The sequence below is a fragment of the Leuciscus leuciscus genome (assembly GCF_965113295.1).
Source record: "Leuciscus leuciscus genome assembly, chromosome: 5".
Lineage (NCBI taxonomy): Eukaryota > Metazoa > Chordata > Actinopteri > Cypriniformes > Leuciscidae > Leuciscus > Leuciscus leuciscus.
The window spans coordinates 17020059-17032334 of record NC_138729.1 but is presented as its reverse complement, the minus strand read 5'-3'; the positions used below and the strand labels follow the sequence as shown (position 1 = coordinate 17032334).

Sequence of the window (12276 nt, the reverse complement as noted above, 5' to 3'; positions counted from 1 at the left end):
CTATAATAATAGTCAGCAGTGCAAATGAACATTATAGTATTGCAAATAACTAAATGGAGGCAGGTGTGAGGAGGGAGAGGAGAGTCAGTCAGTATATGAGGGGAGTGGGATCAATGAGGGTTAGAGTTTAATAAAGAGACAGCTCTGGGGGAAAAACTGTTCTTTAGTCTGGTGGTCCTGGTCCGGAGGCACCTGAAACGCCTGCCGGAGGGCAGGGGAGAAAACAGTCTGTGGGCTGGGTGAGAGGAGTCCTTAAGGATGCTGCAAGCTTATTAATGAGTTAAAGTTAGACTTATGCTTTGATAAATATCACAGATTAAGAAAAAATGGTCCTCAATGGTCCAATGTATAAGAGTATTAAATGTGTAATAGTTCAGTTTCTAAATTATTCAGGTTGGTACAAAATAAACCATGAAATGTCTTTACAAATATGTTTTGCTCATTCTCACAATTTTTTTGTGTGTGTGTGTGTGTGTTCAGAATTACAGAAGATAAACTCATATTCTTTTCATTATGGTTTTGCTTTCATTGTATGCTGGCTAAATATATACTGTCTGCATGGCTGAATATGTTATTTTCTGTGGAAAGCTAATTCAATTCACCATAATTCTCTCTCTTTGTGTGTGTGTGTGTGTGTGTGTGTGTGTGTGTGTGTGTGTGTGTGTGTGTGTGTGTGTGTGTGTGTGTGTGTGTGTGTGTGTGTGTGTGTGTGTGTGTGTGTGTGTGTGTGTGTGTGTGTGTGTGTGTGTGTGTGTGTGTGTGTGTGTGAGTGCAGTCAAATGGAACACACATTATGTACAAGAACACGGTGTGGATCGAGAGTGTGAACAACACAGGGAATGTAGTAACACGTGATAAGACGATCAATGTGGAGTTTTCTTGTGCCTATGAACTGGACATCAAGATCTCTCTGGAGACAGTACTGAAGCCAATGCTTAGGTCAGCTGTCAGACAACATGCACCCCTCACAAAAACTACCACTGTATTACCTTGTATAATACCATTGTGTATTCTTTGAAGTACCTCAGAGAACCAAATACTGTAAATAACAGAAAGTTTGCATATAGTAATCATACTGCACCTTGGTTTATATAACATTATCATGGTAGGCTATTTTTATCTCTTTAGCCAGGTACATCACATTTTACAACACATTTACTATAATTAATAACAAATATAGTAAAAAGCATAATATCATATTACCTGCACTTTAACATTGTACAGTTGGATGCTCCAGAGATGGGACAAATGATAAAGATAATAACTCTCCCCCTTTTTTTCTGCTGTTCACAGTGTAATAAACCTCACACTGCCGACCCAAGAGGGCAACTTCATCACAAAAATGGCCCTGTATAAGAACGCCTCGTACCGACATCCGTACCGGGAGGGAGAGGTGGTGCTGAGCACCAGGGATGTTCTGTTTGTGGGGGTGTTTGTGGAAGGAGCAGATGATAAACAGCTTATTCTCATTGTTAACATGTGCTGGGCTACACCATCTCGTTACAGCAGTGATCGCCTTCGTTACATTATCATAGAGAGAGGGTAAGGAAATAGCTTATGAAAATAATCATACACAAACTATGCTTAGCACTGAGCATAGGTCAATACATATTTAACATAATATTTAACAAAAACATACCAATGAGTTTACAGCCCTCACATCACATACTGTAACTTTAATTCCAGGTGCCCTAACATCAAGGATAACACTATCGGCATGGCTGAGAATGGCGTGTCCCTCACCTGCCGCTTCCACGTCACCGTCTTTAAATTTATTGGTGATTATGATGAGGTGCATTTGCACTGTGACGTGTCTCTGTGTGACTCAGAGACCAACACCTGCAAAGTGGTGAGAGCTTGTCCACACACACACACACACACACACACACACACACACACACACACATACAAATAAACAAACACATTTTTAGTGTATTTTTAGTTGTCTTGCCATTTATAACAATAGAGACAATGGTAAAGGGGGTTGGTACATGATGTGCCACTGAACAACAGCTTGAACTGACCAATGCAAACATGATGTAGAGTAGATTTAGTGATGATTTACATCTTGTTCATCTCTTTGAGAACTACTTCTTTTTTATTTATTTATAATAACTTTCTTGCTTTTACAGAATTGCCCTCATAACAAACGAAGTTATACAGATTACAGTCAGCATAAAGAACAGATCCTGTCAGTGGGACCAATCAGAAGAAGAGGTATGGAGTATATTTCAGAGTTGTGCATGAATCCTGAGTGTGTATGAGGAATATGTGTGTAATTTAAAACAGCAATAGTGAAGACAAAATAAGATGGGTGTATATTTGAGTGTGTATGTGAGTTTTAGCAAGGTGATTACAGCTATAAACGTGTGTGTGTGTGGTTCAGGTATACCCTATGTTTTTGGGGCAAAATGTCCCCACATTGATGGCAATATCCAAAATCCTTGTCCTTGAGTCCTTGTGGGGACATTTATTGTTCCCCAGGAAGAAAACAGCTTAGAAATCATACTAAGGGATGTTTTTTTTGAAAATTAAAAATGCAAAAAGTTTTCTGTGATGGGTAGGTTTAAGGTTTGGGCATATAATATACAGTTTGTACAGTTAAATGTCTGTGAATTGTCCCCATAAAACATGAAAACCTAACATGTGTATGTGTTTCAGATTCAGACTGGTGTGAAGAGAATAATGGTGGCTGTGAGCAGATCTGCACTAGTCAAGTAACAGGCGCTGTGTGCAGCTGTGTGACAGGAATGCTGCAAAGAGATGGGAAGAGCTGCCGAGGTGAAATGCGAACACACACACATTTACATGTACTGTTTTAAAAAGAAAAAATAATTGGTGGATTTTGTCCAGTGGGTTTTGGATTATCGCAGAAAAGCAGCTTTGTGACCAACAAAAGTTTATGATTTTTACACATTCTGTTCATCATAATAATCTTTTCAAATAAACACAACTTTTAGGAATTTTGAAGCCTTAACAATATAACCAGAAGTAAAAAGCTAAACATAGGCTATAAACAAACTACACTACGGTTGCAGGACTTCAATGTCACCACCATTAAACTTCAGAATTGCCCAGTCTTTTTTCAATTATTTTGTCCCTGAACGAATCAGTGTGTTTGAACAAATCAGTCATTGACCTGTAGTGAAGTCACTGAAAAGCACCACCACTAAGCTTATCCAATCAAATTCAAGAACCATAACTAAATTTTGTATATTTAATTTAGGAACATTTTCCTTCACCAGAGGTTCGTCATTATACTGCTGTTTGTCCACACTTTTGTACACTACACTCACACAAATAGATCCTCTGCATATTAAATGTCAGCAGCATCAACCTTAGACATCACTATTTTGGCTCAGTTCAGCTTCTCTGTACTGTAACTCTAAACCAAAGTAAGTCTTGTGCATTCTTCATGACTTGACTATGACCCTCCGTTCTCATGAACCTCTCATCTCTCTTTCTCTGTCTTAACAGTCACCAGTATGAGTACTGACCGTCAACCCCTGCTTCTTCTGGCAGCTGCTGTTGTAAGCATTAACATCTTACTGCAAACACACACCTCAATTTTCTTCTCTTAACATCCACCAAGCAATGCCAAGGGAGAGAGAGGTGTATACAGACAAAAGGGAGAAGCAAAACAGCCAGTGAGGGGATATGCATGTGATGCATCAGCAACCCTGCGGTGAAGACCACCTCTGAGCAGTTCCCTTCATCGAAGTGAAAACTGTGATCAAATACAACCAAGTGATCCTTCACCAGCTGGATATCTCAGACATAAAACAACGTGCCTCGGTCCAACATAAATACATGACACCCTTCAGACCCTGAAAGAATCCAACTCTTTTCTTTGGCACAACATCTAACCCCAGAAACCAAAAAAAGGAAACTGTCACTTTGAAACGTAGTGATAGAGAGACAGCTACTGAATATTTCACAGCCACTAATGACAGATTAGCAAGTATTACTTATTAGATGATGAGAATCACTGAAGAGTGAGAGCACATGTTGCAAGAATGGATGATAATTCTCAACACGTTATGTTGTTTGTTTGTTTTTATTTAGTTGATTTGATGAAATGCATATCCTCTCCTGCTCTAATTCTCAATATGCCATTTTGTTTGGTATTTAAACCCCTTTTTGCCATATTAAAGTAATGCTGAGATCAAAATGCCAATCAACATTTGTGTTGCTTTGTATTCCTTTGGATAAATGAGTGAATGGCGTTCGGTACCAAAATACAAATGTTCTTGAGTAGCCAACTTTTAAAGCATCATTTATTTAAGCTGTATATAGTAGGCCATGTTTGATGGATGTGAACACTTTTGTCCTGTACAATAAATACTCAATGTACTGTATGAATCACTGACATAAAGTGAATTTTTAACTCCATCAGTCATCAACTCCATTTGCAATTTAGTCTGGCAATATCACCCATACTTGACTTGACTTGATGATGATGATGATGATGATGATGATATTAAAGAAAGGTTCAAGGATTGTTTCTAATCACTTCACACATGACACCACAGCTGAACTATACTGCATTTCCTGTAGGTTTGGGACAGCCATAACACCATGGCAACTTATGTAGTCAGCTGTAGTCACTTACTGTATGCAGTCAAGTGACCAAACCCTTGATGTCCATACTTACTGTAACAATGTTTTTCTTATTCTATGGGCTGTTTGTTTGTTTGTTTTAATCCGATATGATTTATTTGAGAATAAAGTGAGCAATTCACATTGATTCTGCTTCTATTCATAGTGTATTAGTCATGGCTTCTGCAGCAAGCCAAAGATAGAGAGCGCGCGAGAGAGCGATCCGCGTTGCTATGGCGACCGCTTGGGAGGCGGTTCCTTAAATCCCGACTTGAGAAAAGCACATATTGGATCAGGACCCTGTGCTGGTATGCTGTCACTCCAACCAACTGATCCGAGTGCGTAACGCCGAGCCCGTCTCGTATGATCTTCTGCTGGATCTTAAAGTAGCGTGTGGTGTTTAGGGAAATACAGGGATATTTTTCTGGTCACTCAGGAGGATGAACTGGAATTCCACTGGTAAGGATCTTAAGGGTTGTGCGGGGAGGCTCTAGCGCAGGATTAAACATGTGACATAACTTACCCACATCAGCTAAGCTTACTATTAGCAACCCTGTCTATTGGTGATTATATCGTTCATGCAATTTTATTAGACCAGCAGCCGTTTTCAATGGCAGTTTTCAATAGTTAGCGTTAATGAGTGGGCAGTAAAGGCAGTGTTTATAGTAACTACTGTATCCTACAGTAACAGTCTCTGTTTGACTCACTCTCAGATTGCGTCCACTGCTTTAATAGGTAGCAGTGCATTACTTAATTACTCTGACTTTAGCCAATATGCATTCCTCCATTCCCCATGAGTCAGTTCTCTCCTGAAATTTACATCACTACACACACTCTTCGCCGTCGTCATCATTATCGGCATCATCATATTATACTTCTCAACCCTCTACGGATTCGCTGAAACTATACGTCATTGGCTAGTTTTTTTTTTCTCTCCAGACTTTTTACATGAAATGCAAGAACAATGCAAATTCAAAAAATTCTACATAAATACATTTCAAACACTATTAAAGACAAGTAACAGTCTGTAATAAAAGAACAAATAACAATCTACAAGCAATAGTACAAATGAACACAATAATAGAACAAAGATGCAAATGAAATAAACAGTGCTTTTCAGGTAAATTTAACACTACAGATTAGGTACAGAAATTAAATAATCATATGAAAAATAACAAATGAAAAATAAGTATTTAGTTAGATTAACAATGAAAAATAAGTATTTAGTTAGATTAACATAAAAAAATTGTTTATATTAAGACATACTGCACGGATCCAGTATAGAGCGGTGCAGGTATGACGTCACTTTGTAGGCCAACTGGCAGTTATCATCACACTGGTTCCCTCAACAAAAAGGGTTAGGGTTGGGCATTTTCTATAGGCTTTTGGATTATCCCAAAAAAACAAGCTCTGTGATCAACAAAAGTTCGATACTTACACTTGTCCATCAACAATTTTCACAAATGAACACAACTTATGAATTTTCAAGACTATGCAGTCGCCCGAAGTAAAAAATCTAAAGCTAAGCTATAAAAAATAACATTTAATAACCAAACTCTCACGCTTACATTGATGATAACGTACAAAGACTGAAGGAGAACACAGGGAATAAATACACAGGGACTAACAAGATAACTAATGAGGTGATTGACAATTCACATGTGATAGACGTGACTAATTAGAACAATCATGGAACACTAGGTCACAGGACTAAACCAAAAAAACAATGAAGGGATCAAACAGATCATACATGTAACAGTACGCCCCCTCCAAAAAAGCCCCCTCCTCGCGCCGTACATAGTCCAACTGAGGAGGGGAGGGGGTTCTAGAGGACGGCATGGAGCTAACAAAAAACAAAAAGTCTATGGAGGAGTGGATGGTGGGAGAAGCCAGTGGGGAGCAAGGAGCAGGAGGAGCCAGATGAAATGCCAGAGACCAGCCAGGACGAGGCCCCAGGGCGGAGTCGAAGGCGGAAGGAGCCATGGTGTAGATGACTTGCTGGAAGGCGACACCCTCGGGACGACCAACGGAGATGATGCCATAGGTGGAGACCCTGGTGAAGCTGAATAGCCGATGAGCCCACGCGAGGCCGCTGGTCCTGGAGACTGAGGTGGAGCTGTGGCTACGAGCGTCCGAGGTGGAGCCAGAATACCAGAGGTAGTGCTGGGCGGTATGACCAAAAATCCACATCATGGTATTTTTCTAAATTACACCGGTTTCACGGTATATGACGTTTTTTTTTTATTGTTTTTTTTTAGCATGACTGGGTGCAAAACCCATTTTTCACTGAGTGAGAGAGGAAATACTGCAGTAGATTGACTTAGAATGCCCTATTTTACTGTCATGAGTGAATATTGTAGACTAAAATCCACACTAGTATTTATACAGGTTTGCAAGGCTGTTTACAAAGAGGTGCCAGCAGGAGGCGCTTTAGGAGCGGCAGAAATAGCAGTTTCCCCGGTAACGGCTGTACACAAAGCAGCAACGCTCATAAATGCTGCTTTATCAGGAAAGATAAAGAAAGATTCAATCGTAATAACAAAGAAACTTTTCTAAAGACCGTCAGTTCACTTCAGATACATTCATATAAAAACACCCACGCCGCGTTTTGATTTTGAAACGTGCAGTGCTCATGTTTATTTAACGATGTCAATGCCAACCACAAATAGATTTTGCAAAAGGCTGTGTTGATATTGTGAACCAATGTATGGGAAACACTGTAATATAATTTGACAGCTATCAATTATAGTTTAACCTATCCATCTTCAAAGTCACGCTTAGTAACACGCATCACCACAGTGCAACAGTGAAAAAGGACCGCGCCGCGTTCCGATCGTTATTAAAGCGACATACACCGGTATTGCGGTATTTAAAAAATTCATATCATAACAAAAATAAACACCGGTATTCGTTATGAACCAGTACACCGCCCAGCACTAACCAGAGGACAGAGGCTGAGCCGGTGGTACCGAGGACAGAGGCTGAGCCGGTGCTACCGAGGACGAAGGAAGGACGCTGGTGGAAATGCGGAGTCAGACGGAGCCGAAGGTGCAGGAAGGTCGACGGCTGACCAAGGCGGAGCCGGAGGGACGAGGGAGCCTGGAGAAGCCGTAGGGCTGATGGTTTCCGGTGGAGCCGAGGGAAGGAGGAGCAAAGGCGGAGCCGAAGTGTCAACAGGCCGAGGTGGAGCGATGGGCACATCGCTGGTGGAGACAGTGGATCCTCCAGGCTAAGTGGAGCTGGTGGCCTGAAGACACTGGGCAGGTCTTCAACACATATGGGAGCTGCAGAGGGGTTGAAGGACAGCAGCGGAGGCAGGGCTGAGGAACTGGCTGATTGAGGAGGTGGGAAAGGGAGGCTGGGCGGGCATTCAGGTAATACAAAGGACACTGGAGATACAGGGGGTGCTGGAGATACTGGGAACTCTGGAGATACAGGAGAAACGGGAATTACCTTGCCAAACCAGTCTATGAGGCTGTCCTCAAAAATGTCCTTCAATTGCTCATAATATATGCCAGAGGCCACTGACATCTCATCCACAGCAGTAGTGGTGTGGGCGGGGCTCTCCTCCCAGCCCTCGAGCTCCACAAGCATTCCCTCTGCAACGCACAGTGTTGCCGGCTCACGCACCTGGTCAGACTCCGTTTGTGGTCCGGGCTCTGTGGCGATTATCTTGGTATGGATTATCACTCTCCGTCCTTATCTTCGGTACGGGCTCGTCTATCGCGGCAGGCTGGTCTTCACGGTCTGCAGAGGGCACGTGCTACTTCTCTGTCGCGTCACTCGCTGGTGGTGGATGGCTGATCTCTGGCGGTGATGGAGTGGGGCTGGTGGTGATGTCATCCTCAGCAGGGCCGATGGTGAATGGTGAATTGTTGTTCACCCTACTCTACTCCACGAATGCGGCGAAATCCTCCTTCGGACCGCCCACTGGAATGCGTGCCTTGGACTGCTCGCTCAGGCTGGTGTGATAAAATACACAGAGCGAGCGGTCTGAGTAATGTGTCTGGCACGCAAGCTGGATAAAGTCACAAGTGTGTTCTTCCATCGGACAGTCTCCCTGCTCCAGGCAGAGAAGCTGGACGGCGGGTAGAGCCATATGGGGGAAAAACTGAAAAATAAAGTGAAGGAAAAAACATCGCCCAAAAAAATCACTGTTAGATCCGAATGAATGAATGAGGCATTTATATAGCGCTTTTAATACTACTGTACACCCAAAGCGCTTTACAATCATGTCGGGGTCTCTCGTCAACCACTACCAGTGTGCAGCATCCACTTGGATGATGCAACGGCAGCCACAGTACAACGGCGCCAGTGCGCTCACCACACACCAGATACAGGTGGAGAGACGAGAGAGAGTGATAGAGCCAATTCAGTGGATGGGGATTATTAGGAGGCCATGACTGGGAAGGGCCATTGGAGGGAATGTGGCCAGGGCTCCGGGGTTACACCCCTACTCTTTTACGAGAAGTGCCATGGGATTTTTAATGACCACAGAGAGTCAGGACCTCGGTTTTACGTCTTATCCGAAGGACGGTGCTCTTTTGACAGTATATAGTCACTATACTGGGGCGTTAGGACCTACACAGACCACAGGGTGAGCACCCCCTGCTGGCCTCACTAACACCTCTTCCAGCAGCAACCTGGTTTTCTCAGGAGGTCTACCATCCAGGTACTAACCAGGCTCAGCCCTGCTTAGCTTCAGTGGGCAACCAGTCTTGGGCTACAGGGTGATATGGCTGCTGGCAATTCTGTCATTATTCTGTCACGTGACGTGTAGGACAAAGCTCATAGAGACGAGGAATACGTAGAAATAACATTTAATAACCAAACTCTCACGGGAAACACCAAACACTCACGCTTACATTGACGATAACGGACAAAGACTGAAGGAGAACGCAAGGTATAAATACACAGGGACTAACAAGATAACTAATTGTGTTGATTGACAATGCAAATGTGATTGACATGACTAATTAGAACAATCATGGAACACTAGGTCACAGGACTGAACCAAAAACACAATGAAGGGGGGAAACAGATCATACATAACTCTACCACAGTCCCACGACTTCAACGTCACCATCACTAAGCTTCCGACAACTCTTTTAGTTTTTATCTAAAAACAATTTCCCATAAAGTTTGAGTTACAATAGTTTACAACTATAACTTATAATTGTGCTCTTGTAAACTATTGTAACTCAAACTTTATATAAGCTTAACGAGGCTGTAAAAACGGACTGAGTTTACCTGTTCGCCGTGAAGACGTTTAATGTCCCCGACAGCCTTTGTAGTCCCATTTAGCCACTTGTTTGCTACCGATGGCGCTCTCAGCCGAGTGATCGTGCGTAAAGCTCTGCAGGCAATATTATTATTATCTGCGCTAAACTTATTTTTTGCCTCTTACTCAATCACAGGTGACTAAAATCGTACAATTCACTAGCCATTGGCTAATTAAAGACATTTTTAGTCGCCCAGTGTGAAATTTGGTCACATATGCGAGTAATAGAGGGCTGCTTCTACTCCATATTTACCATCTTCACTGTTTCATTATCATCTTCATTTTCTTCCTTATGAGCATCATGTCTTTATCATCTTATCTTTATTAGCTTATGTTTTTTTTTAGGACATACAACATGGTATCCAGTTTTCATCTAGTACCAATGTATTAATCTGATATCATTTTTACAGTCTGATATTTTCTTTGATCCATAAATCATAAATGACAGAACTCATACTATTTGCTTGCTTCAGTTTGTAAATTATTGTATTTATGAAGGGGTACGGTTAGGGTTAGGTTTAGGGTTGAGGGTAGATTTTGTAGCTATAATTGCCATTCAATAGGTCTGCATTTGATGTAATTTATTGTATGTTGCAGGTGTTATTTCATAGTTCATAAGATTTGAAAGGAATGTAATTTTGCTTTACACAATTTTCATACATAAAACATAAAATAAATGACTTGAAAAGACTGTTCCGTGACATCCACTCAATCATTTTTGCTTTTGCGGGAGACGTAACTTGTGGAGGTGAAACTCTGAAACCATTTTCTGAAGGTGGGAGGTTGTGGAAGTCTTTGAAAGGGTCATCTGCATTTCTCTTTTTGTCAAACCAAAATCCAAAACTATAATGTTTTTGAATTATAACATTCATCCTCAACCTTTTGAGTCTCAGTGTACATTACCTGCTAGTAACTCTACTCTAGTTGACTGTTGTCCTACTTGCACACAACTGATACTGAAAGATGAGACAAGTCACGTTTATCATGTTGTCTTGTGTTTGCATGAGCAAGACACAAAAAGAAGTTCCCCTAAGTGTTCCACATTTTACAGCCTAATATAGATTATTTGCTGAGGCTGAAAGTTTTGCATACAATCTCAGATATAAAAAGCATTAGTCTGATTAGGCTTAGTCTTCTTTAGCTTTGTTTCTAGCAGTCTGTGTTTGTCTTTGTGACAGTTTGGCTCTCTCCACCTTGGGGCTGATTTCTCTTCACATCTTGATCATGTCTCCAGTCTACTCGCCCCCCAAATACACCACTGGCTCCACCCTCTTAAGCCCATACAGTTCCTATGACCCCTGCGATCCCACCCTGGGATATATTGTCCGAGGTCAACCCCAGCTTTCCAGGTATGCTCCTTCCACCTCCCGCTACCTGAACCCCAGCCCTTGCCTCGCCCGAGGCGTCCCGTTCTTTCCTCAAGAGCCTGAACGTGGGCACGCTGTACCCCATTCTGAGTCCCACATTGGCCGCCGGAGTGAAAGCTATAGTAGGATGCAGGTTAAAGGTCCGATTCCCCGAATTAATTGGCAAAGGGGCCGTTCGCCTTCTAGGACTGGACATAACTGCACATCTCCCCTATCAAGGCAACGCAGGTCGGTCAGTCAGTCAGACCTGATGCGGGAACTCGCTACTCTGGAGATCTGTGACCAAGGAGCAGTGTACACAGTCAAAGAGAGCACCATCAGGGGACGGACAGATTACTCAGGGCCTCTCTACTGGAGCTCAGAGGTGAGTTTGATTATTTTGTACCCTGACAATAAACATTTAAATACTGGGTTCAACACAAGTTAAGCTCAATCGACAGCATTTGTGGCATAATGTTGATTACCACAAAAAATACGTTTGACTTGCTTGGCAGCCAGTCCAGACTTGCATGGATAAAAAAAGACAAAGTTAATGATGTCTTGATAAACTTTTATTATTACCAGTACTCGAAGTGGGCCAGTACGCAGTAACAGTACTTCTACATTTTAATCTCTAGCATGCCATTTCTCACATGTTGCCGGTACTTTGCCACTCAGAGTCAAAACGTCAGTGCAAGCAGGCCGTTGCTAGCGGGGCGAAAGGTGGTGACAACACTTTCCAAAAATTATAATAAAAAGACTTTGAAGAAAAAAAGGAGCAGCAGAAAAAAAAGCAGAAAGGTTACGGTGAAGCACTACAATGGAAGTGATATGAACAAATATGAAGCTAATTGCATAAAAGCTCTTACATTAACTCTTTCAGTAAAATGTGTGTGATATTTGAACTGTAAAGCTGTTTAAATCATAATTTTATGGCAGGGCTGGGCAATTCCATCCACTGTCCCGCAGAGTTTAGATCAAACATGTCTACATTTTTCAAGTGTTTTGATTACGGATGGAGCTAAACTCTACTTTAGACAGAAAAGGTTC

The 12276-nt window shown here is 42.0% G+C and overlaps 1 protein-coding gene across 1 annotated transcript in view; it reads left to right on the top strand.

The window, feature by feature from the left end:
- The window catches only part of tecta (tectorin alpha), a 44011-nt gene extending 37656 nt beyond the window's left edge, over positions 1-6355 (top strand). The window contains exons 22-27 of the mRNA XM_082171367.1: positions 776-939; positions 1294-1542; positions 1687-1849; positions 2133-2217; positions 2662-2781; positions 3478-6355. Coding sequence (XP_082027493.1) covers positions 776-939; positions 1294-1542; positions 1687-1849; positions 2133-2217; positions 2662-2781; positions 3478-3581 — 885 coding nt within the window. The 3' untranslated portion in view covers positions 3582-6355. The remainder of the gene's footprint in view (positions 1-775; positions 940-1293; positions 1543-1686; positions 1850-2132; positions 2218-2661; positions 2782-3477) is intronic.
- Positions 6356-12276: the final 5921 nt, after the last annotated feature.